The sequence below is a fragment of the Hyaloscypha bicolor genome (assembly GCF_002865645.1).
Source record: "Hyaloscypha bicolor E unplaced genomic scaffold K444scaffold_56, whole genome shotgun sequence".
In the NCBI taxonomy this organism is placed as follows: Eukaryota; Fungi; Ascomycota; class Leotiomycetes; order Helotiales; family Hyaloscyphaceae; genus Hyaloscypha; species Hyaloscypha bicolor.
In genome coordinates, this window is record NW_020194558.1 from 2,302,682 (window position 1) to 2,326,981 (window position 24,300).

The window sequence follows — 24,300 nt, forward strand, 5'->3', positions numbered from 1 at the left end:
ACCGCAGTAGAGACCGAACAGATTCCAACAGACAAGAGATACCCAGAGAGTAGGGGCAGTGGCACGCCGCAGAGGGCGAAATATAGGTTGATAGACCAGAGCTCTTCGGGCGGTAGGACAACCTCGAGGTTGAAGGGTCAACGGTGAGGATTCCCAGAAAAGATGGGCAAGGTTTGACATGAAGCAGTCCCAAACGTAGGTCGATATTGGAAACATATATATTAGGTGAGTAGAACTGATAGAAAGGGAATTGTGAATGAGTAGAGGCGACGGAGAGGCAACGACCGAGTAAAGGACGCCTAATGTCGGCGTCAATCGGACTTGCTTTCACGCCATCTTTTGGCGATGGTTGCTTCTCGAGGAGGATCAGAAATCACGAGGTCAATATCATCATCATAGTATACGCTTGAAGAGTCCGCAGGCTCAAGGTACTGAGGGGCAGTATATCCACTCTGTGGTGAATATTCTTCAGAAGGTTGGCCATATCCACTAATCGGCTGCCCATAGCGGTAAGCGCCACCGCCAGTATGAGGGTAACTCGATGCCGGTGGCTGGTAGATTGAGGATTGGTGAGATGTATCCATTATATTTCCGGAATTGTGTCTGAATTCTTGTGGGGAGTCTACTCTTGGAGCGTCAACGTACTGGGTTTGCGAATGCATGGACGGAGCGGCGTATGTACTATTTTGTGGATGGAGAGCGGAGTCCATTCCATATGAGCTGGAGGCAAGCTGATAAGAAGACACCGAGGGAGAAGGTTCATGCTGCGAACTGGGGGGATCGTACGCCGATCGTCCGTCAAGCGCCTCAAGGTCACTAGGTGGCCCATAATAACTTGTCGATGCTGCTGGTGGGTAGCCAGTCATGGGGGAAGCTGAGATGGATCTGGATTCTGAGGAAGTTGCAGGAATATATGAGGCAGCTGGAAAGGCAGCGGGATAGCTGTTGAGTGCCTCCCCAACCCCAGACAGGACTGCTTCGCTTGCTCTGGGCGTGGCCCCACCTGGATCTTCGATTCCGCTGTAAATCCTTCGACAGTAGCGAAGTAGAATGGCTGCAGAGTCGCCATCTAAGGTGCCAACACTCTTGGCCATCACAATCGTCTCTATATTATACACTTCGCCATACTGCCCAGCAAATTAGCGCTGAAATAAGAAGAGAACTGGAGAGGTGATGTTGGCCGACAGGCTGTCACGTCGATACAGAAGAAGACTACTCTTCCGGATTTCTTTAGTTGGAAGAAGCTCCCATGCTGTGGACTCCAAGAATCGCAAAACAGTACGAGAATATGCCTTACATTGACTAATGATGAATCCCTTAGATGGCTTGCACCTGCAGTCAGAATAAGCTTAAGAGGCCTTAAGCACATTCCTTCAACTTTCCCGGGCTTGTTTTTGCTGTAAATAAATCCATGCTCGTCGAGACGAATACCACTCTTCTCGATACCCTTGTTGCTATATGACGTGACCGGCAAACAGCTTATAAATCTTTCCCCTTCTCGAACAACAATAAAGTGTCGATTCTTGCCTGAATAATCCGCCCACGGGATACTAAACACCCGACCAATTTTAAAGAATTGTTTATAGTCCCTGGTCCAAACCCTGTATGACGAGTCCCTCGCCACAAGGTCGGGAGTGCCTTTAATAACTCGATTTAGTCCTTGCTCTTGCGATTGTGTGGCAGCTGGAGATTGTTCCTTATAATAATCGTGGCTCGAATAAATCAGCTGAGAATGGTCTACATCTGACAAGAGAAAGGGCGTCTCTTCGTGGCGACTAGACGCTACTGGAGGCTGCCAATCTCTTGGGGGAGAAGCTGCTATTGTGGAGTGGGTATATTGTCCGCCGCCTGAGACATGTAATGCATCTAAGCTCTCTGCCAACGAGTCTCCTGTCCCGGGATCAAATGGACTCGGACTTAAGTGGCGAGGACGATAGCTGGTAGAAGATTGATAGCTGGAATCGAAGTATGTGCCGGCTTGCGCATCTGCATATCTGTCGCTGTCTTCTTGGTAAGACTGATGTCGAACACTCTCCGTGTACGAGGGTCGTCTATCTCCTCGACTACTTTCCCTGCCCCTAGACTTCTCTCGCTGGCGGCGACTCGTATATTCGTCGGCAAGGCGGTCGAACACTGATTGACGTCGAGCTCGGGGTGTTGCAGACCTGGTAGTCATTGTTAGCCGTCCGCCTCTGACGGTCAGCTCAGTTCTTACGATTCAGCCCGCGAGGCTTCCTTGGGTAACTTCCGCCATGTGCGAATGGTCCTACCCTCTGGTCACAGATTAGCAATCTGAAGGCAAGATGAACGGTGTGGGGCTACTTGCTTGAGTTTATATGGTCTCGGTAGGTATCCCCACTCTCAGGGTCTTCGTACCAAACGTTACTGTGACCCGTACCGGACTGGGGTAAAGGTTCGGGGTCTTCGGGTGCAGACCTTTCTGAGAGTTTCGTGAACGCCTCTGAACTGATTGGGGACTGCAGAGACACATTTCCAGCTCTTGATCCTCCCACTGACCGTGGTGCAGATTCACGTTGATCAGATTGAGGATTCTTTAAGTTTGTGTAGTACGATTCTGTCCGGAGGGCCTCAAAGTGCGTCGTTGGTCCAGACTGCAATGGAGATTTGCGATGAACTGTTTGAGTATCTCTGAAGCGGTGCACTACTTCCTTAGACGACACCAGATTACTTGTTAACTCCAGGGACGGACTCCCACCTGTGATCTGTTCGATTGCATTCTTCGTGTCTTGAACTGGAATCATGTACAATGTCCTTTCAAACTCATTGCCGCCAATGATATGACCTAAAAGATGCTGACCTCTAACTACCCAGCAACCAGAGAGCCCGGCGGACAATGGGTCCTTGGAAATTAATCGGCGAACATTCAGAGAGTTCCCTCCAAAGTAGATCGAAGCCGTAGTCTGCGTCATGTAGGCCGCCATGGGCTTCTCAGGGCTGTCGAGAATGTGGACAACACCAGGTCTCGCCACTTCTCCAGGGCCTAGTATCTTATCGACATTAAACTCAACGGCTTCCCCTTTTAGGTCCTCAACACGGTAGCAGTTGATCAAACCTCTGAGCGAATCCATTGACAAAATGCACCAGTCGGAATTGGAATCCTTCAGTGAAATCTGGTCCTGACAATCAAAGCTTCTACCATGGCCGCAGAAGGCAAAATATCCACGAAAGGCACCTCTTCCTATTCTCACCGATGGATTGTTATGTATGCCTTTCGCGGCCAGGTTGGCTTTGTAGTCTGCCTCGTCTCCGTGCTCGTCGGATTTCACATCCAAATATCCATCAACTATCGCGTCGCTGCCGATACTGGCCTTGCTGCCTTCGCCAGATGATTGTAAGAGAAAAGGATGCGCAGTCGTCATTGCAAAAGGCTTTCCTCCAATTTGAATAACACCACCAATCCTAGCTATCCAGCGTCCCCGATCAGAAGTTCCACGTTCGAGTTCGTCATTATGCACATTCGGAACCGAATAGGTAAAGTGGACTGGCAAGCCACATGCGGATTTGCGCCCTGTGGTTTGCTCCACACCAAAGCTCATATACCTTTGTCTCTCGAAAGACAAGTCATATGGGCTGACGTCTCCAGAGGATTCCACTTCCTCACATGAGTCTGTGTCAGCAAAGAACCGGTCTCTGCGCTTCGGCTCTCGTTCTTTATAACACACTAGGTGGGGGCATGCAAACTCGCCGAGATAATCGAGTTGATTGGAATCGACTAGGTCCTCGATTTTCGTTTTCGCCGTTTTGTGACAGCAAGAAATGACTATGGTCGGCAACAGATGCAACATATCTCCCACTTTTGGTCCGACCATTAACAAAGCCAAATTCACATACATCTCTTGCGGTTGTAATCCAATTCCTCGAACGACAGCTTCGACAGCTTTTTGAAGCTTCGGATGAACGCTCTTGTCCCATTTTTCTGCGAGCGATATATGCACCACCTCCGTATAAGCCTCATAATAATTCTTTTCGATCTGCCGTACAAGACCGTCCTGAAATGGTCTCTGTGTGACAGATTGCTTAATTTTCTGGCTTGCTCCTGGAGTTGTGCGAGCACTGCCTAGAACTCCCGTAAGTCGTTGGCGGAGAGATTTTATAACCGAGGGACTTGGCAGAGGTGCAGATTGCGGCGGCTGTGGTGTGCCCTCCGCAGAGATAGGCAAACCATTCAGGACTTTGCGTTTATCCTGAGATGTGCCGTTTGTTTGGCTAACCTTGATGCCATGGGAATCGGCCTGGTGGAGTAATTTGAAGGACTGTGTTTCTGAAGTGAGCCCCAGCTCGTTCTTTTGCCCATGCTCACCATTAGCTTTGATGCTCGAAGACACATCTCGTGACTGATCTGTTGAAAGTGGAACAGGCCGGTCCGGAGGCTCAAAGTTTTCGACCGACTCATATCGACCGGCAGGATGAGGGCCAGTATTTCGTTCCTCCACAGTGTACGCTTTTGATGACGGAGGACGAGGTCCCAACGGCGGCAGGTGCTTTATCGTAGGCAACTTTTCTAAATTTGACACCGTGTGTTTCGATTGAGGGCATTGCTGTTCTCGATATGGGGTAGGCTCCTCGAGCATTTCCATGGTGTCGCAGAATATGGAGACGTCTAAATGATGGTAGTATGTGTGTTTGCCTCTCCACCCCAAAGGCGCATCGCCATTCCTATTTAGAAGATCCTTGAGATGCCTGTCAGATGCGAAGACAAGGTCGATTAGACCTTCGTCAGTAGCATTCCATGAAGTCGCTCGCATTTATCTCGCCTGCTTCCTCGAGACACCAGGGAAACACTCAGGATTGGTGGTTGCCCTCTGCACGTCGAATGGGCGAAAAATCCATCATCGGCGGCGATGCGACTAGCGATTCATACCATCCGCTAACAGTTGCATCTTTGTCGTCGTTTGCAGGAGAAGGGCATCTCACTGCGTGAAGACCATCGAGTTTTAGAGCCAACAGCACGCTTCTCGGGCGTTGTGGCTGTGAGTATGGTCAACTAGAGTGAGGCCTGCAAAGCCACACCATAACTGCCAGCTGTTGCGGTACCCGGATTGCATAGCCCCCAGCCTCAATGACCATCATGTCATCTTCCACTGGCTTTGTAATTCAAGGCTGTATGCCAGGCAGAATTTGGAGGTTTTGTATGCCATCCCTCAGGCTCGGGAACCGCACGTTTTGACAGAGTCATCAGCCGCCAATATGGCAATACACATATCAGCACGTTGTTCCCGACGCCAGGAATAAGCGTTTACAAAGATTCTTCAAGGCCGCGCCACGTGTAACGGACTCTGTGATCTGATGAAAAGGACCTGATACCATGTCAACGGTTTCCCAATTATTCAATGTTCGTCCTGACGAACCAACACAGGCATTTCTGGCTTCGGCCTTTTGGCCTGGAATACCGTGGCGGCCCAACGATTTCGCGGACTTCTTCAGATATTTCAATGATCACATCAACGACCTCAAATGGCCTCATGGGGTTGTCGATGAGACTAAATTTGCTGCTCGTACCTTCGACGAGCTCGTCGCTATCGTCAAGGAGCTGGGAGACAAAAGAGATAGTCCACGCGAGGAGGCTTTGACGTCGATAAAACAGTTGCAAGTGTTCCAGAACAAGCAGCAGACAGATCGGCAAGTTCTGAACTCGATGGCACTTGCTGCTCAGCTCTGGCTGACAATTGAGGTTCGCATGGTTGATCTACCGCCTTACGGGCCCACGTCGGGCGCCGTTGAGTATGCTGTTTGGGGCCCTAAGAACACGCTCGCGGACCTCTGCAGACAGCAATTCCAAATCTCGAAATTTATCCCAACCGCTCGAGAAGCCCGGTTAGACACCGGTTTCAATGCTATGAACCTGATGCACATCTGCGGGATCAAGATTGCCTGGACCGACAATTTGTTTGACCACCTCCATTACGATCAATCGCCAGTGCCGAGAAGCTGGTGGCGGTTTTGGCATTATCATGGTTCGGGTGGGACGATTCGGATCTATCCCCACAAGTTCTGTCTCGCGAGACACTATGAGACAACCAATGTCTACGGAAACGATCTCTTAGAGGAGACCATGAAGTCCCTCGATCTTCTGTTCCCTTTTGGACACGACCAGACACGAGATTTTCTCAGCCAAGAGCTTCATCCATTCTTCCTTGCTGAACCGACATTTCCCAGGACCATGGACTTGGGAGATTTCAACTTTTGGCGGAGAAAAATTGTCATATTGTATGACGCCTTCAATGCCCCCCCTTCTAGAGTGCAACAAATGTGGAGGGATACTCGTAACCCGATGCAGTGGTGGACTTTTTGGCTTGCTGTCTTAATCACCATCCTCACGACCGTCTTTGGAGTGATCTCTGGGTACACATCTTTCCAACAGGTTGAGTTAGCAAAGCAAACATACAGGCTCTCTGTCCAGCAGGCATGCGGTCAGAACGATCTCATTCAACAAATGTGTCCTCTGAGATGAGAGTGTGAGGGTTTCTCTACACCCACCAAAAATTGGTATAACCATTTAACAATCATCTGGTTTCTCTATGCATTGGATGAGTGGAGCCAGCCTTTGAATGCCATACTAAGGGTTTCGCGAGGTAAATCACGGGCGTGTCCAATAGCCATCAGCTGGCAGGAAAGTCTGGTCGCTGAGACCTTGGTTCGGAATAACCTTGCGCCCACGAAACATGTACTTGTCCATGAAGACAGGAGACAAACGGAGTGTTTATGTAGAAACAGGTCCTGAGCGCATATAGTAGTGGAGTAAGCAGAAACTTTGTGTCTGAACGTTAAAATCATGGATGTTCATGAATCCAGTAGCAGGTGTCATTTTGGTTTCCCCGTGTACAGCGCCACACGAAGCATGAAGCAATCCCTGCAAGTTCTGAGATCGCAGTTCGTCACAAGTCCTCAAGTCTCTCCACCACAAAGTTCACACACAGCCTTCACTGAACTACGCACGCTGCGCGAACCAAAACTACCAGGCGATGAACAGGGCCAGCAGTCACCCACTGAGGTGAGCAACCAGATGAGCCTCAACAAGCCAAAAACGTGGCCGTTCCTCTGATACAGCAGCTACGAGCCTTACGCTGTGGCCCGAGATAACAGGACGGTCGAATGCAGAACTTGCATGATTGCGACCCAATCTCTTGCAGATTGACCGTAACCAACCTGGGGATCAACTACCTCCCAGATCATCTGGATGCAGTGACGCGTTCTGACAGATGGAAGGCCACAGTCCAACACCACGAGTTACGCCGGAGCAGATTGAGACAGAATATTGCTGGTAGGGACGTTAGGTATTGGGACTGTGGCATTGATCCCATTGTTGTTGGTGCGGCTACGAGTTAATTTGGCCTTATGCTCTAGCCTAATTTTAGTAAATTAGCCGTTCGCTCTCGCGCAGGCCTAGACCTCGACTGGTGAGGCTTGCGTTCACATAATTAAGGTTAGTTAAAGGGGATAGTACGAGTATATGCGTACCCCCGAAAACTTTTGCATTTCGCGTTTTTGAATTTGGGAACAGGGAATCGATATTAGGTGTCGTTGGGTGTTAGAGGAGGAGTGCTCACCCAGCTCAAAAGCAGCAGCCTCGCCATATTGGTTTATACAAATCTGCTCTCTTTGCATGCCAAGAATTCGGATTTGTGCGCCCTCCGCTCCGTCCTGACCCTAGCACCCGCCAGTCGGGTGAGCGGCGCTGCCTTCGCCTAGGCGCGAGGTAAGGAGCCGAGCCGAGCCGAGCGGCCTGGGGTGAGGTGGCGCTTCACGTGGGCACGTAACGTCAGTTAATTGGCTGGTACTTCCGAACTCGAATGGGGCGGGAAGCTGAAGGTAGCACAAGCGCAATGTAGCTTAATTACAATATGATTTTACAATATGATCAATGAACCCTTAAGGCTGAGACTTTCACGGCAAGCCGCCTTGTTCACGTGCAGCCTCTTCCCGCTTTCTTAATTCCAGATTCCAGATTCCAGTTTTAGGTTTCAGGATCTCGTCGAAGCACGCATGATATGATATGTCAAGTGGCAATTTCTACTGCTGCCTCTTCTTCGATGTGTGCGTGTACTAGTAAAACACTCCTTCATGGCATCTGTGATCATTCAGTAATTCAGCGGCTAGGTGACTCGTGTGGCAAAGGTACGTCAAAAAACCTCCCCTGCAAAGCCTTCACCACGCAAGCTGGGCGAGAATTTATATGCAACTTGCTCAATTGGCTACCATTTCTGCCGCTTTCAATACTGGTTGCAGAGTATGAGACACTTTCTATGCAGCAGTTATCACACAGTAATAATTGGATTATAGCCAACCAGCTAAACTGTCTCAATTGCTTTCTCCAAACAAACCGGGCGAAAGCTAGGCGGCTCTCCGCCGCCAATCGTACTACACACCCACACCAAAACCAAAATTTCCTCAGTGAAGACGTAAGACAAGACAAGCCCTCCTGCAAGATTGTGTAAATGAGGATGTGGGGAGCCAACGCCAAACCTATCTCATATGCCAGACTTATCTCTGTGCTGCTTTTTACGTATCTTGAGATACACTCCTGCAGCCCGATTATCAAACCGAATCTTCGCAAACCATGCTCAATAGTTTGAAGGCGTAGACATTTCATTAAATTGCGTGGGGAAAAAATATGACTTGGTTGTATTCCAAAGCAACGTGTACCCTTGCAAGTGCAGGCAGAGGAATAACGTAGATTTCTCTGAGTAGGTATATTGTACTTGAAGGATTTTGAACCTATCCAGCTTAAGAATCCCCTTTTCTTGAAGTATTCAAAACACATCAAATATAACTTCGTTAAGAGCCGATCACCGCATATTTGCAGGAGACCACGATACAAGATGCAGCGAGGCTGTTTTCCGAACCAAGTATGTTTGAGCACAGGTCCTGTATGACTCTTTAAATCACAATGCGTACATTAGTCCTTTCTTCGACATCCTGAAGGCTCCTCGACCATATAAAAAGCATTAATCTCATATGTTCAGCACAGTTTGCAGCTCACATCATTGAAGACAACCAGCTGAATCATTATCTTCCCTCCAATCACCTTTCAAAAACTCCCAACTTTCGTTGTGCAAGTTTCCGCAAAAATGGCCGACCCAATCACCATCATTACCCTCGTTTCGGCAGTCGTGTGCGCAGTATTTGGAGGCTCCGGACCGATCCTTCCTCGTCTCTGGAGAGGTCTCAAACGCTTGTACGGGGGAGCCTGCCAATCAACCAGTATTTTCCACTCTCCATTCCCCACTCCCTTCACGACACTTGCCTAACCAAACGTGTTCACAATTGGCTACCTCAGAGGCCTGGGTGAACAGCGCATAAGGACCGACATCCATTCAATGATGCTTCAAAATGCAGCTCTGGCGGCACAAGCCAATCGATATTACCTCCAGGGTGGAATGGCTCGAGCAAACGCTGCACCGGCTATTTCCAGCGGAATTGGCGGAGGCAGCAGGGCGTTTGTGGAGTTTAGTGATTTCAGTGATTAGATTGTGGCTTTGGGGGTGAGAGCTAGCGCCGCTCAATAGGTTGGTGTGGGGGAAGCTGCACTAATATCAAGCGGCTTGCAGGCGTTCAGAGGACTTTGCAGGCGAAGGACCATGCATGTTATAAGGCGGAATTTGGCCATTTGTCAAGTATGCATAAGCAAGTATACCAATTAAAGGTTCTTTAAAAAGCTGGCTGTGAGACTTATGCAACCTATCAGCCATTTTTATCCAGGCGCGCATCACGGAACACTCTCAAACTGGAAGGCAACCCACCCAGAGCCCGTAATAGCCATGCGATGATTTTCTGAACTTCATTTCCAGTCAACCTCTCATCGTCCCATCTTCTCGTTACTTGCAAAGTCGCACCTGCACAGCAATCTACTACTTCCTTAGCAAATCACAATCAAACACCCCGTTCTAACTTCACCAACGCGCTCAGCATTGGTTCCTCTATCTGCCTCTAAAAAACCCAAAATGGGCATCCGTGACTGGTTCCGCCGATTTACCAGCAAAATCCGCGACATCCTGGGCATGAACAACCCCTACGACGACTTTAAATGCGATGCCTACTTTCTCGACGGCGGCGTCATGACCTTTACTGGAAGACCATGGGGGGAGGCATTTAGGAAATATAATTCATATGTGAGGGATAATGCATATTACGTTACGATGAATATGCAGGGGAGCTTTTGGAAATTTTCGTAGGGAATAGGGTTGGAGGAAGGATGAGTAGAGGAGAGAAGAGAGAGGCAAAGCTAGGTGGAGGATTCTTTGGAAGCATTGGGCTTAATAGGGAGGAAAACATGGCGTGCAAGGCAAAATTCGAAGAGAGCGACAAGTGAAGAGGTCTCGTGGCAGCTGGATAAATGATGGATTCGAATTTGAAGTTGCATTTACATTTCTCAAGCATCATCCAGATTTTGACAATGAATCTAATAAAGATACGGAGTATGGCGCATTGAATAAAGTAGTGCGCGTTGTGGTTGCTTGCCCATCAAGTGCTTTACCTTCATTGATAGTTACATCGTCCAAATATGCTCTCCAACCGAACGCATTTGTCTTTCTTGTACCATCGCCTGATATAACTTAGCAAGCGCTCCTAAAATATTTCTTGGATGATAACTCACCTACCCTACCGCCTCCTTGCAATCAACTCCGCAATCTCCATCGCCTTGAAGGTATGCGGACTTCCTTCCCCACCCTGGTACATTATGCGAGACTTGGTGCCCGTAACTGCGACCGTAACTTTCTGGCCGGCGGAGTTCATTCCAGCGTTTGGGCTGGTGTATGTGATTTGGCCATTGTTGGTGTATGTGATTTGGCCATTGCTACGTTTGACGAGATCCCACTCTCCTGGCATGATGATCGATGTTTAATGGAGGAGAGTGCTGTAAATGATGGGGCGTCTGTGATGGAAAGTGATGTCGATTATGCCCGCTGAAATAATGAAATATCAGATGAGAGAGAAAGATCCTGGAAGGAAGAAAAGGTGCCTTAAGACCAGCTGCCGAGTATGTAACCTAAAGGGGTTTAAGACAAATTACTGAAGTATTCAGGGCAAGTGCAGTAGAAGTCGCCGTGGAAAAGCCTCATTTGCAGATCACTTCCAAGTTTCCTTCTGCAAGGTGAAGTGTACTGCATTACATGCCAGCCTCACTTTCTTTGTTGCCTGGAAAATCTCACTGTCTCATACATGCAGGATCCCAAGCCACTATCACATCTCATGATAAAGCCTTGAAATGGTGGGGGTGCGAGGTGGCAAGCGCGAGGCTGCGGTCTTTGTCTCGATATCATCAAGACTGCCTAGAGTAGCATCTCACTTGCAATATTACTTCAATTCGAACTCCTCATCAAACTCTCTCAGCTCTTTCCATCTCTTCCAACTCCTTCACATACATTCAAAATGACATCCCAACAAACCTTTCGCCAACGCGACGATTTTAGTGTCATTTCGGCCGAAACTGATGAAGGGACAGCTGGCAGGGTGACTTATCTCAGCAAAAATTCTGATGGTAGGCAATTTGAAGCTGTATCACCGCCAAACAGCCTTCACGCCCAAAAGCTTGCTGAAATCGCGATGCTCGTCCAGTCGAATCCACGCCAAAGTAAAAGCCACAAGAAGGCGCTTCCTACGCTGGGACGCAGTAGCAGTAGACGAGTTGCTCAGATTGCTCCTGTTGCTTATCAACAAACACCACCTGGAGTTCAGCAGGTGTCTTCCGCTGCTGATCCGAGAGTGGTTTATGATTCCACTACTTCACAAACATCGGAAGTTGTGGGCAGTGGTCCAGCGCCTTTGAGTTCGCAGGCACAACATCCATATGCAACTTACACTTCAGCACAGCCGTATTCCCAGCCGCAAAGCGGACAGGAAAATAGTTATGAGCAACAACAGTATCAGCAATATCAGGAACCAAATCCGCTATCGACTCAGTACACTGTTGCTCCACCACAAGGCCCAAGCTCTTATGTTTCCGATTTACACCAGGGGCCAGTACACCAGAATCCGCATTACCAGGCCCCTGAGGTGCATCGATACGCAACAGAGCAGCAAATCGGATATAGTGTAAAGACAAGAGCTGGCGAAATGAGAGTAAGCGCTCCTGTGGGTAGCAGGGAAGCGATGGCCTTTGATGGATTGGTGGAAAAGGTGTCGTCCAAGGTATGTGACTCAGATGCATGATTATGTTTTTGGTTTTCTTTGACCCTTAAACTGAAACCCCCAGAGATATAGATAGCTGACCGAGCCTCTATCTAGAAGGAACACAGAGATGACAAAGAAAGGAGAGCAGCAAAGCGAAGCTCCCAAAAAGAACACGAAAGGAAGAGTAGTGGGTGGGGGTGGTGATGGTGATGGTGATGAAAGCTCAAAGTCTGAATGGTCAACGATATTGAACCCACAAAGGAATAGTTAGATGTCAATTTGTTCTATCTTAAATGAATGTTGATATGAAATGAACGAAGAGACCCTGCTACTGCCTAAGGTGTCCGGTTGCATGAGAATGCCCTACTAGCTCACCCCTGTATTTGCCACCATTAGTAGTAGACCTCTTGGCATAATCTTAGCATCACGTGCGTGCTTGCCTCCCGTAAAAACCCGCCAATTGCGTAAGGATCGTCCGACTACGCTTGCGCAATTAGGATTATTTTTCTAAGTTTTTTTAAATAATTTAAATTTTGCGTAATTTTAAAAGATTTTTTATATTTCGCGTTTCTCGAAATTAAGAAAAAGAAATCAATATTAAATATTAAATTGTCGGTTCAACAGTAACGCGTAGCACCGTCACGTAATATGCGTGGAATGTGTGACGGCTGGCATAAGGGCATGATCTGCCAAGGACTGGCCGGAATTGCTTGGGCAGAACAATACTAAAGGTCGAGGCATCCTCCCTACTTTGTTCTGCAGCTTAGTATTTTCCAATACATGAGATTCTTTGAACTTTGAGCCTTCGACCATTGCATTGATCCCGCTGTCACAGAATGCTAAGTGCGTAAGTTGGTGAAGTTGTTGTATTCTAGAAGTAGGGATCGCAGTATCGTGCGATCCCTAAATCTGCTAAGCCTAATTAGGACTAGTCTACCGACTGAGTCATGCATGTGACGCGAGGTCACATGACCCAGGAAATTCGCAGTGGTAGCTGTTCAGACATAAATATTTGGGGGAAAATATTCATTTAATATAAGCTTTGGGATAATGCTCATTTGAAGCATCACTTATCGACCCGGTAAACGCAGTAAGCTCGGGTGAGCCTCGTGAGATGGGTTTGCACAAATCTGCTATATTTACCTGCCAAAACATCTCTTGGTGAACAAATGTTCCTACCTGCTATTAACTTCGTCTCCTGGACGTCAAAATATCTCAATCTCGAGTCTGATACTCCCACAATTGATTAATTGAAGTAGAGAGACATAAACATATGTAAAAATCCTGAAGTTCTAGTGTCCCCCTTAGTCCGATTCAGTCCAATTAACGCTCAGCCTTGATACCGCTCAGCCTTGATACCGCTCAGCCTTGATACCGCTCAGCCTTGATACCGCTCAGCCTTGATACCGCTCAGCAAAATTAACGCCGAGCCCACGTGAGCTCAGCCCAAGACTTGCTCAAGCTCACCTGAACTCAGTCTCAACACCACTCAACCTAGCTAAAGCTGGGTGGAGATGCTGATCTGCAACAAAGAAACGTGATTTTTCCTCCGACTCGACTTGTGATTGGGTTCTTGGGGCGGTCACGTGTATTGTCCCAATACATTTTGGATGAGGATCAAGAGATACTTGCCCTTATTAAACGAAACTCTCCTGGTTGTTCCTCTTATTGAGGATGTTTGGGACAATTAAACTTGAAATAAAATGTTGTAGAAGTTTGAAAGGAAAGCCTCCTTTATCGAGACGATAAGAAAGGTTGGGGGCCGTTTTCCGACGCCTCGCTTCAAATTTGGACTAATGACGTCCAGCGTGCAGCAGCAAGCTTCACTCGATATCAGCCCATCTGAACATTCCAGTTGCAACGGATAGTCAAGCACCTAGATGTCTCAACCCCCGGAGAACATTAATCTTTAATTGTGTGCCTGGCCTTCCAATTGAGAAGCACGTTAAATCCGCAATGGCCACGACAGCTGCTGGGAAGAGGGGACCTTCGGTCTTGGTATGTAGCTGCAGATACCTCAGCACATGCCCTTCAAGCTCTCCTTGGACGGGCTGGACTCTTCAGACTTAACAGCTATAAGACTAACTTTTCCTCCAGGTCACAGACTCCCGCGAACGACCTCCTCCAGCTCGCAATAATTCTCAGCGCCCATCGCCCAGCGCACCAGGCGCAGTCCGCAATCGCATGCCAACGCGCTTCATATCTGTCGACAACGTCCTCCAATATGCCTCCGAGATTCCCTCTGGTCAAGCCCGAGGTCCGCCAGGCCGCCGCCCTGCGCCAGCTACCCAGCGACGGCCGAATAACCCACCGGCTATCGCAGCACGAGTTGCACAGCAAAACGTCCCTGGCCGAAGCACAAAAGTGACCGAAAAGCTTGTCCTAATTCCCGACACCGTAAACGAGAAGGAAGAATCAGACGATGAGATAGATGAGCATGGACAACGGCTAAGCTTAGATGGAGACGAGGGACCGCTTAAAGATGCTGAGTTGGACGTACTGAAGAAGCGAGGAGGAATTCGTGGGAAGAGTTACGCAGAACGATTACCGAAGGCGAAGAGAGCGGAGAAGTTGGCAAGGGTGACGGCGTATTGCACTGCGCAGGGGTATAAGACGAAAGCTACGGCTACGTTTGTAAAGGAGCATCATGGGGCGAAGACGAAGCTGTATGATGATTGTCTTTATACGGTCTATCATCTGCCACTACTGCCTGGCATAGAAGGGTTTAGGATTAGAAGTAGTCCTGTGCTTAAGAGTCCTGGTGGGAAGGCAGTGTTGGATGAGGAGATTGAGAGAAGTGAGAGGAGGGATTATCATGAGGGGTATTTTGAGGATACGGATACTTACGGCGTGAGAGGTGGTGAAGAGAGTCCTCAGAATGAAAGTGATGATGATAGGAGGAGGAGGGAAGATGAAGGACGTCGGACCAGAGAGGAGACACGAGTGCTTGCCCAAGGGCGGAGAGGGGACAGTCCAAATCGGACAGCACCAGATGCTACCACGTTCGGAGAGATGTTCGTCTTTTCGTACGGAGTAGTCGTCTTCTGGAACTTTACGGAACGACAAGAGAAAGATATCTTGGCGGACTTGACTTTCTCAGAGCATGAGACGGGCATCTCTCTCGTCTCTCGGCCGCTAGAAGAGGATGACTTTGAGACGGAAGAGCTCCATTTCGAATACAGCCCTCTAGTCGAAAGGCCCCGAGTCTTCAACGACATGATTACACTCCGAAGTGGAGATCATATGATCAAGCTCGCCATGAGCCACGCCATTGCTCAAAGCACGAAGTTGAGCTTCTTCGAAGAGAAAATGTCCCAGACGATGCTGGACGCTCAGCATGTTCCTAAGCATCTAGCTTTGACAGGTAAATTAGGCATGGATAGAAAGGAGATTGTCAAGATCTTGGGTCGACTCTTCAAGAGTCGTGTTGATGTCAACCTTTGTAAGTTTCAAATTGTCTGACCTATTAACTTAGCTGACGGTACTTAGCATCCAATATCCTCGACGTACCGAATTTCTTCTGGGAGTCAGAGCCCACTCTTCACCCGCTGTACTTCGCTATCCGCGAGTACCTGGAAATCACTCCCCGAATCAAAGTCCTCAATGAGCGTTGCAGGGTATTCTTAGAACTTGCAGAGATCCTGAGTGACAGCATTGCTGATACGAAGATGAGCACTATTACGTGGATCATCATCGTTCTTATTGTTGTTAGTATTGGTGTTACTGTTACTGAAGTAGGATTGAGGTTCGGCATGTTGGAGAAGGGAAAGAATGAGAGAGCTGGCTTGATGCCTCATTTGGGAATGGCTGGGAAGAACTGGACGAGAGCTGATTTCAGCGCACCGCAACTTCAAGCTATATGTGGTGCAGAGTTTGTGAGGAAGACATTTGCTGAGCCTGACTTGTAAGATATGTTGCTCTTCTTAGTGGTTTGAGTCTGCATAGCACTGGCGTCAGGGGCTGGGCAATCCTCAAGAATGCTGTACAAACTTCACGGCTATATGCTACATCCATCCAAGACTGCCTTAGCATCTTCAAGTGGTCTTTCGGTGTTATTCTTGTGTGCATATTTCCGGTCACTATGATTTTATTCGTTATATGATACTATTCAAGTCCCCTTTCTCAAGTATCTATGCTCTGTACGTCAACAGGATAGCTCGCTATCTAACCTGCTGCACTACCCAAACCTTCCTACCGTCATCCTTCAGTCTGATTTTGTTCTCGTTCTCGAGATTCACAATCACAACATCCCATCATTCTTCTGAACAATGTGCTCTCGCAGCTCAGTTCATTCACTACCACCTCTCGCTGAGGAGAAATGACTGCATCAGCATAGACATACTCCGAATAATTTACAACTCATTCACTGAGCAAGAAGATGGAAATTTATCTCCAGAGCTGCATTTAAAGATGCCTTTCAATCCAAATTTACGTTTCCTGTCTATAAAGTCATAGTCTCAACACCACTTCAATCCCCATTTCCATTATCTTTCCAGCACAAAACCATCTCAACGCCACTTCGGAATCTTGAGTGCTCAACTACAATCACTTACACTCTCCCAACTGCTTCTCGTACACACAAGTCTTACGAACCAAGAGCAAGCAACCTGTCTTTCAACTAAGAAGCTTTGTACGTCCTTCGAGACTTAAGCAGTAAGTTCCTTCCCTCTTATTGCATCTTGGACTCTATTCCCATATCCACAATACCACCTCGTGCTAACTCATTCCTACCATAGTCCTCCCTTTACCCATTCTCAAAATACCCTTCCGTACATTCTTTCAACCAACAAAATGGTCACTACACACCATTGCCCGGGGAAGTCCCAAGGCAACTGCCGCGGGCCCGCTAAGACCCCTCGCAGCAAGAAGACCTACTGCACGCAGCATCAAACCTACTGTCCACGTGAAGGCTGCGATGAGCGTCGGCACTTGAAGACCGAATCATGCATTAAGTGCGACGCTAGACAGGCGGCTGAAGAGCGCAAGAGAAAGGAAGAGGAGAAGAAGCAGAAGGCGAAGGAGGAGCAGGAGAGAAAGAAGCCGCAGCAGGCACAGGGTGAGAGAGATCGGAAGGAGAAGAACAAGAAGAAGTAAAAGTTGTCTTCTTGCTTGGGTTGTCAGAGGGATAATTTATCTTGGGATGGAGTTCGGCTTCTTTTGACGGCATTTATGGATGGACTATGGTGCATGGCGTGGGTCACACATTGGGTGGAGTTTTCCAGCATTTTGGTATGGGGGTTTCTTTTCTTTTTGAGACATGGGTGGCCTCTGTATTGCACAGGGAATATCGCCTAGAGCACTCCTGGTTTTGCGTATTACGGAGCTTGAGGGAGCAAAGTTCTATGGAAAATAGAGCCTGATATTTGCGAATTCATCAGTTTGGACATCTATGATCTGGACTCTTCATAAAATACCATTACCAATGAATACGGTGTGAAATTGACATCACAAGAGTGCATTCGTTTTCCATAATGCAAGGTTTTCATTACCATCTACGATGACATGATATTCACAGATATAGATCTATCATTTCTACTTTGCCAGAGCCTCATCGTACTCCTCCCATTTCTTCACGAAGTCATCATACTTATCCCAATAAACACCATCCTCGAAGTTGTAGAGGGCAAACTCCGCCAATGATCTAAGCAAAGGACCACGATGGTAAGCATCCTCGATATATGAAGGGCTTGCTTTTGCCATGATCTGATCGAAATGTGCTTTGATCAGAAGCACGTCTTCGGTCAAGTCTCTCTCAGGCTTTGCATCACGATCGCCGTCCCAACTCGGACCACGGGTGTCCTCATCAAGCCAGAGCCAGGAAGGAGGTGTTCTCGCAATAACCAGAGGGACCGAAATTGCGTCGTCCCAATCCAAAACACCGCTTACGACCCACTTTCCCGGAGAATCATTGCTGACTGGTGATGCTGTCACACCGCTGCCTTCACCGGGACCAACCTGAACAGCCTGCTTGCGCTCTATGCCAAGAACAGTATGTTGCTCCGAGGCTGTGATGTTGGCTCGATGGATCATGACATTTCCTGCAGAAAGGTCCCAGTGCCAGAGCACACATTCATCATCCGTGCTTCGTATCAATCCAGCAGCATCCATATCCTTCACAATGGACTGAAGCCGCTCACATCTCTCCACCATCTCATCCCAGTCTAGATTCTTCTGCTTGCGGAGCTCGAGCAGATAGGTGATCAAGGACGCAAGCGATTGCTTCTCCATAGACGGCAAGTCTTCGATGGGGTTCTCACGGTAACCTGTGATCTTAATCTCATTCGCGGAAGTTGGCGCAACATCCGAGCGATCAGGCAAATCTCCAGTCCCCACCAGTCTTCCAGGTTTCTCGAGTGTAATCGACTCAAGTTGCACCAACATTTCGGCCACAGCTGTTGTAATCTGGAGCTTCTCGGCAAGAGGCAAGGTGTAGAAGACATGATCAAGCGCAACTCCATCAATCCGTTCCTGGAGGACGTATTGGCATTCAAGAGCATTGTTAACGGTTGTATCAAAGGCGGCAATTACCGGGACATGGAGGAACTCATATTTCGAGAGGTGGAGAGTAACAGCAACCTGGTCCTTGATTTCACCCATCAAGACCTCTTCCAGAGCTGACCGGGGGATTCTGAGGACATAGCCACGTTGCTGACCAGATGGCAAGGTCAACCCAATGATTCTGTTGTAGCCGCCACCCTTCATTCGCTCAATCTTCGATGGCTCTCCATAACCAATATCGTGACATAACTGAGCGACCTTATGCTGGTAGGTCTCAAATGATTCTTGTTCATACTCACTGGTGGATGAGCGACGGCTCTTGGCGTCTGCGTTGCTGTTTTGATCGGAGTTTTCGGAAGCTTTATCATCTTCGTTGCTGCGTTTATCGGAAGACCCAGAAACCTTGCCATCTGCATTGCTGCGCTGATTGGAGAATTCAGAAGCGGGAGAACTCATCTTGCCGTCTCCTGAGACTTCTTTGGGAGATCGCGGTATTGTTGGTAGCGTCACCTTGCTGGTATCTAGCTGAGGGCGTGAGAAGGGCATTTCAATTTGTGCAGCTCGGGTTGGCGAGTCTTCCGAATTGGATGAAGTAGACGACAAGCAGTCTGCTTGTGGGGATCCTGGATCCATTTTCGTGTCTTATACAAGCTCGAGAGAATTGGCTGTCGCACCGCCGGGAGAGTTTGACTTGCCTGGATTAATTTCCTTCGAGATGTTGATTGTAGGAAGCGGAGGATCAAGGAAGGAGTGGTTGACGAAGTTGACTACAAGAGTGGAAGTTTTTGTACTTCATGAACAGGTACAGTAACTGGTTCGTGGATTTAGTCATTTTAGATCGCTAAAGTTTACAGACCTGCGTATTCACTGTTCTTTGATTGTCATCGCACTTTCTTTGTCTGAAGGTGAATTTAAAAACGCCTTGCCTCAGGGGTAAATTCCTACTGATGATCACGTGAGCGTTAAGCGAGAAGATTAGTCATTCTTCCTCAACTTCATTCCCACCAGTCCATTCACTCTGTCTGAGTCACTCACTCTCATTTCTAATACATGATGAGAATCCGCATTCCACACGACCTTGAATGACTCATTGCACCAAAATTCGACTAGGTAAGACACAGGATTATCGAATTCCTGAAAAGGGAGAGAATGAACACCGCGCGGCACCGCTCCGGATGCTGCCGGAACGAAGATGATAATCGATTTCATGACGCTCGTCGTGCAGGTTCTGGAAAAGAGGAATGCGGCTTCACGAGGTAAAGGACTTTGTATGGGACTTGCCAAGGGGCAAAGGGCATATCTTAATCAACATTCTCATCAAGTACCAATAGCAACGATCCGTCAGTCTGCTTGTATAAAGTCGATCGATGACAGCTTATCTCAGGTTTGGATTCTCAATTTTCCATCCCATCATATTCTTCTCAAACCCTTTTGACTTTCGAAATTATGTTCTCGTCGAGATCCCTTCTACTGGCTGTTTTAAGCTCAGCAGGTCTTGCAACGGCCACTGAACCTGGTTGTGCTGCAGACAAGCATATCTCCAGGAGTCTTTCCATTGGCGTAACTTACTGATGATATCCTCAGTTGTGAGAGAGCTTTCAATGGCGATGCTCATACTCTTGCAGCAGCTTCTTTCTGCTCGCAATTTACAACTGCCACAACATTGACTATGAATGGCTTCCCATCCTTTGCTACTCCAGCCTGCTCTCTGGTGGCTCAAATCTCCTCGGTCTGCTCATGTGCCTATCCGGCTTCAACGTCAACAATCTCCCCAGCCATAATGCCGGCAACCACTTCGACGCCCGCTTGCCCAGTGAGCTGTTCGAGTCTCATCTCTAGTAGCCTTTCAAGTAGTCTATTAAGCAGCCTCTCATCTAGCTTGTCGTCAAGCCTTTCCAGCAGCCTATCGTCCAGCATGTCCTCTTCTCCATCTAGCTCCTCACCAATTCTATCCTCCAGCATCTCCTCAGTCACCACGTTCACACCCTCTAGCACTTCTCTTCAAACATCAATGAGCAGTTCAGCTACCCATGAATTTGGTCCTGGTTGCAATGCAGACAACTGTCTTCGAGCATTCGACAGAGGAAATGGGAGCGCATTCTGCTCTGTCTTTACTCTCGGTGGACCCAATGCTCCAGCTCTCCCAACATATGCAACACAATGCACAGGAAGCACTTCCGCTCGGGTCTCATCTGCCTGTACTTGCTTAAACTACTACGGTAGTTCCACGATGAGCTTCAGCTCCATGAGCCCATCGCCAACAACCACATCCAGATCCAGCTCAAGCTCAAGTACAGCCGTGACAAAGCTTACTCTCCAAGCGCTTCTCAAGTGCAATTCGGATAACTGTCTCCGCGCCATGAAGAGAGAGGGCGGTGTCGGGGCCACGGCATTCTGTTCTGCTTTTACAACCGCAGTAGTAACGAATCCCGCAGCTCTACCAACGCACCAGACTCAGTGTACAAAGAACGCCATCTCGCAAATCAGCTCTGCTTGCTCTTGCTTGCCCAAGGCGACTATTTAGATGTAGTCCCTATAGATGTGGAACAATTTGGGCGGTTTCTATATTTTAGAGGCACCTTCAATTTTCGAATATCTTCAGCAACAAATTTCTCAACGGGGTTTCAATTATTCACGAATATCTTTAGCCCATCTTATTTCTTGCTGCTTTCTTTGACGTGGCCTTGGGGATTAGGCTACGCCGAAGTTTTTTTTAGTGTGAACAGCCTTAGATCCCAAAATAGACTTCTTCTTCTTCGCATCAATTGTATTGTTTCTCGCTGCTCAACTCTTTGACTTCGTATCCAACTTCGAGTTCGAACCATTAGATATGAAAGTTTCTCGAGCTCTGAAGTATCCACGTCCTCCCACAACAGACTGCAGGCCTTGCAAACTGAGATACAATCAACTTCTGCCCTCCCCAGATATCCTCCCGAAATGTAGTTCATTCATCTCCTGTTTTTTTCTCTTAACGTTCTCAAGTTTTGCTGTACATTCAAGATTCCAACCTTTTAGCTATTCCACGAAACAAGAAAATTCAAGTCCAGTCGCTTTCAAGTGGTCTGCATGCCGTGACCTTCAGTTTCCCTACGAAGCCATACCATTTCAACATTTGCGTATGGTTTTCTGTATTTTCTGCCAAACATTCTGCTTCACGCTGGTGTCAAATTGGGGTGGTTGGAAGCCTTGATTCTCTGATTATCGAAAGCTGGGAAGCTCCTTAATATAAGTACAAACCCACAACTCCTAGCTGCCTTAGGGACCATAAACTTGGCATCTTTCAACAACTGGAGGGTCCAAATATTTTCGAAAAGCTTGATGAGAGGCTTTATAGGAGAACAATGCCATCAAGTGAGGTCACAATACAAGGAGATGGTGTTGTTCTTCATGTTTATTTATGTGCTAGAAAGGCATGGAAATAGCTAGTTAAGGAGCACAAAGATAAGCTGGAGCAATGGATCATGCCAACCATACATGGCGATGGCCATCGAGATAGAAAATGCAAAGTGTTGCTCACCTCACACCCCATTAGTCTTCGTCCTCGCACTGCTCGCAAGGATCCTCGTAATTGCAGATGTATCCATTCCATGCATGTCTCCTCTCATACTTGCCACATTCAATACGGCCTGGCCCCATGACCTGCTCCTCCAATACTTCTTCGTGACGCTCACGCAACTCTTGAGCCTCCTCAGGGCAGCTGTACGGATCATTGGGATTGTGGGGATTGTGCCATGGCCAGCTCAGGTGGACATAGACATTCTTCCAGCTTTTGTAACGAGCCATAGATTCCACCAAAAGCAAGCCAGTGTTCCATTCATTTTCCTCTAATTGAGCAATCGGGATGGGGCCGTGGTAGCGTGCTCCAAAAGCTCGACGTCTGCGGGCGTGATGTGATAGATCAATGGCAAAGCTCAAGAGCTGAAGACTGCCTTCCTGAGCACAGATGTCAACTGCCCGTTCCCACTCCCAGTCCCATCTTGTGCCCGAAATTGGATAGTACATATCCGGAAGCAGCCAGGTCACAAACCGCAAATATTTCATTCCCCGTGCAACAAATCTAGTAAAGAATCGGAGGATTTCTGCAGGCTGGTCGTACTGTAACAGCTTTCCCGACGGCAGAATGAGAAAGTGATTCTGAGAGTAGAAGATTTTTATCGCGTCTTCCCTCTGCCTCCGAGAGACCAAGAACAGCGATGACGGCATGACCCAGCAAGTACACGTTGTGGAATAGCCATTATACCTGGTTGAACAGATACACATTGTCCCAACAGGGGAGCATTTTCCACAGCACTTCCGCCAGTACATGTTGGTTCTTTGGTTCCATTGAATAGAACCACTATGGACGACGCTCGGCGCTTCGCCTTCAGTATCCGGACACCATGCAATGTCATAAGGTGTAGTTAGATCTGTATACTTCAAGACATTCAACTGGATCTCCCGAGGGAGATCTAGGAATCTAAACGGAGCGTCAAGAGCGTCGGATGATTGTCCTGTGAGTTTGAGAACCGCATCTCGAGCGAGATCTTGGAGTTTAAGGCACGATTCCAAATTGATTGAAATTCCACATGCTCCAAGAACTGGTAGGTGATTCATAGATCCCACGATCTGTTTCGCCGTTTCGATATTACCCCCATTGCAAACAATCCAGAGTTTAAGTTGACGTGGTGTGATGTAAGAGGCCAGGTGTCGGCAAAGCTTCTCCCATTCTGCTATCGTTTTGGATCTGTGGTGGACGGCTGCGCTTTGGCATAATTTCTCAGACCCTGGGATGCAGAGTTAGTAACATTCTCGACGGTGATAGGGGCAGTAGCTTGGTTTGCTGGTGGTTGAGGTGATGAAGCAACGGCAGATGTTAAGATGGATAGAAAGTGACGAGAGCGAGTTCAGTGCCCTAGGTGTGAAGGATAGAAGACCAAACAACCCTCCAGGATAAACGGAACAGATATTGAAGTGATTCTGAGAATAGAACAAATGCTCCACCTCTTTGGAAATTGTTCGACAGACGTCGAGGAGCTGGCTGGGAAGCGAAGAGGGGTCAAAGTCGCAGTCGCAGTTTCCATCATCTTCGTACTCCTCGCAGCAATATAATTCTATTCTTGGAGGTTTCCGATCGGAGTCCGTGTTGGGGCCATCCAGGAAGCGGGAAATACGTTGGCAATATTCCGAAACCTCGTCCTCGAACTCCCAATCATCCGAAGGAGGCACCAGATTCAAAGCGTAGCCTGTTCTTGGGTTGACTATCAGCCACGGCGAAGACCGATAATTGAGTTTGATAAGCTCTCCATTATATAGACCTGCAAACTCGTAGATTTTCTTGCGAATGTCGTATGGAAGACGAAGCAGGAAAGACGACGAGTTTAAGGCAGTAAGGTGCTGTCGGTCGGAGGTGATGTATCGGAGGATAGAAGTCTGCATCATCTTGCTGTAAAGTGTCAGAGCCATATTTTATGCATTGGAGGTCTGTCTTACCTTGGCGCCTTGCGTTGAAGAGCACCCGCATCTGAAGAAGAATCGTGACCAAAGTTGAGTCTCTTTGCGACTTGCCCCATGGTGCCGTAGTCGAATCGGAGACCATCCAGGGTGGAACCTCGAGGAGATCAAACCATTGAGAATGATATGTTGCCTTCGGATGTGAAGGAGACGTTGATGAAAACGTTGGTCGGCGTTGGA

At 48.1% G+C, this 24,300-nt stretch overlaps 8 protein-coding genes across 8 annotated transcripts; 5 read left to right on the forward strand and 3 right to left on the reverse strand.

Moving 5' to 3' along the window:
- Positions 1-419: 419 nt before the first annotated feature.
- On the reverse strand, positions 420-5,046 carry K444DRAFT_374014 (uncharacterized protein). Its single transcript, XM_024872296.1, has 5 exons — positions 2,327-5,046; positions 2,216-2,273; positions 1,298-2,165; positions 683-1,127; positions 420-627 (listed from the first exon to the last, which is right to left on the reverse strand). The coding sequence occupies exons 1-5, from the start codon at positions 4,764-4,766 to the stop codon at positions 623-625; spliced, it is 3,816 nt and encodes a 1,271-aa protein (XP_024738486.1). The 5' UTR covers positions 4,767-5,046; the 3' UTR covers positions 420-622.
- Positions 5,047-6,823, forward strand: K444DRAFT_374001 (uncharacterized protein). Its single transcript, XM_024872295.1, has 3 exons — positions 5,047-5,644; positions 5,693-6,759; positions 6,820-6,823. Exons 1-2 carry the CDS (start codon positions 5,327-5,329, stop codon positions 6,470-6,472), a joined length of 1,098 nt encoding a protein of 365 aa, XP_024738487.1. The 5' UTR covers positions 5,047-5,326; the 3' UTR covers positions 6,473-6,759; positions 6,820-6,823.
- A 3,679-nt stretch (positions 6,824-10,502) lies between these two features.
- K444DRAFT_374075 (uncharacterized protein) lies at positions 10,503-10,926 on the forward strand. Its single transcript, XM_024872297.1, has one exon. It carries the CDS (start codon positions 10,604-10,606, stop codon positions 10,862-10,864), a length of 261 nt encoding a protein of 86 aa, XP_024738488.1. The 5' UTR covers positions 10,503-10,603; the 3' UTR covers positions 10,865-10,926.
- A 351-nt stretch (positions 10,927-11,277) lies between these two features.
- K444DRAFT_662622 (uncharacterized protein) lies at positions 11,278-12,449 on the forward strand. The gene is made up of 2 exons (XM_024886726.1): positions 11,278-12,150; positions 12,247-12,449. Exons 1-2 carry the CDS (start codon positions 11,392-11,394, stop codon positions 12,334-12,336), a joined length of 849 nt encoding a protein of 282 aa, XP_024738489.1. The 5' UTR covers positions 11,278-11,391; the 3' UTR covers positions 12,337-12,449.
- A 1,639-nt stretch (positions 12,450-14,088) lies between these two features.
- Positions 14,089-16,040, forward strand: K444DRAFT_526160 (DUF155-domain-containing protein; the record flags this gene model as incomplete). Its single annotated transcript, XM_024874519.1, has 3 exons — positions 14,089-14,130; positions 14,230-15,574; positions 15,622-16,040. The coding sequence occupies 3 exons, from the start codon at positions 14,089-14,091 to the stop codon at positions 16,038-16,040; spliced, it is 1,806 nt and encodes a 601-aa protein (XP_024738490.1).
- Positions 16,041-16,714: 674 nt separating this feature from the next.
- K444DRAFT_374089 (uncharacterized protein) lies at positions 16,715-17,564 on the forward strand. Its single transcript, XM_024872298.1, has 2 exons — positions 16,715-16,785; positions 16,869-17,564. Exon 2 carries the CDS (start codon positions 16,924-16,926, stop codon positions 17,224-17,226), a length of 303 nt encoding a protein of 100 aa, XP_024738491.1. The 5' UTR covers positions 16,715-16,785; positions 16,869-16,923; the 3' UTR covers positions 17,227-17,564.
- A 41-nt stretch (positions 17,565-17,605) lies between these two features.
- On the reverse strand, positions 17,606-19,504 carry K444DRAFT_611835 (uncharacterized protein). The gene has a single exon (XM_024880019.1). The coding sequence runs from the start codon at positions 19,261-19,263 to the stop codon at positions 17,665-17,667; it is 1,599 nt and encodes a 532-aa protein (XP_024738492.1). The 5' UTR covers positions 19,264-19,504; the 3' UTR covers positions 17,606-17,664.
- A 2,477-nt stretch (positions 19,505-21,981) lies between these two features.
- On the reverse strand, positions 21,982-24,045 carry K444DRAFT_719978 (uncharacterized protein; the record flags this gene model as incomplete). Its single annotated transcript, XM_024888468.1, has 3 exons — positions 21,982-23,393; positions 23,415-23,725; positions 23,879-24,045. The coding sequence occupies 3 exons, from the start codon at positions 24,043-24,045 to the stop codon at positions 22,159-22,161; spliced, it is 1,713 nt and encodes a 570-aa protein (XP_024738493.1). The 3' UTR covers positions 21,982-22,158.
- Positions 24,046-24,300: the final 255 nt, after the last annotated feature.

Bases quoted from the DNA above. Each gene is read 5' to 3' on its own strand.
- K444DRAFT_374014 (XM_024872296.1), bottom strand. From the start codon at position 4,766: ATGCGAGCGACTTCATGGAATGCTACTGACGAAGGTCTAATCGACCTT. The intron at 2,274-2,326 runs GCAAGTAGCCCC...ATCTGTGACCAG, and splicing joins CCGAGACCATATAAACTCAA to AGGGTAGGACCATTCGCACA. The intron at 2,166-2,215 runs GTAAGAACTGAG...AATGACTACCAG, and splicing joins GAAGCCTCGCGGGCTGAATC to GTCTGCAACACCCCGAGCTC.
- K444DRAFT_374001 (XM_024872295.1), top strand. From the start codon at position 5,327: ATGTCAACGGTTTCCCAATTATTCAATGTTCGTCCTGACGAACCAACA. The intron at 5,645-5,692 runs GTTCTGAACTCG...CTGACAATTGAG, and splicing joins AGCAGCAGACAGATCGGCAA to GTTCGCATGGTTGATCTACC.
- K444DRAFT_374075 (XM_024872297.1), top strand. From the start codon at position 10,604: ATGATAACTCACCTACCCTACCGCCTCCTTGCAATCAACTCCGCAATC.
- K444DRAFT_662622 (XM_024886726.1), top strand. From the start codon at position 11,392: ATGACATCCCAACAAACCTTTCGCCAACGCGACGATTTTAGTGTCATT. The intron at 12,151-12,246 runs GTATGTGACTCA...GCCTCTATCTAG, and splicing joins TGGAAAAGGTGTCGTCCAAG to AAGGAACACAGAGATGACAA.
- K444DRAFT_374089 (XM_024872298.1), top strand. From the start codon at position 16,924: ATGGTCACTACACACCATTGCCCGGGGAAGTCCCAAGGCAACTGCCGC.
- K444DRAFT_611835 (XM_024880019.1), bottom strand. From the start codon at position 19,263: ATGGATCCAGGATCCCCACAAGCAGACTGCTTGTCGTCTACTTCATCC.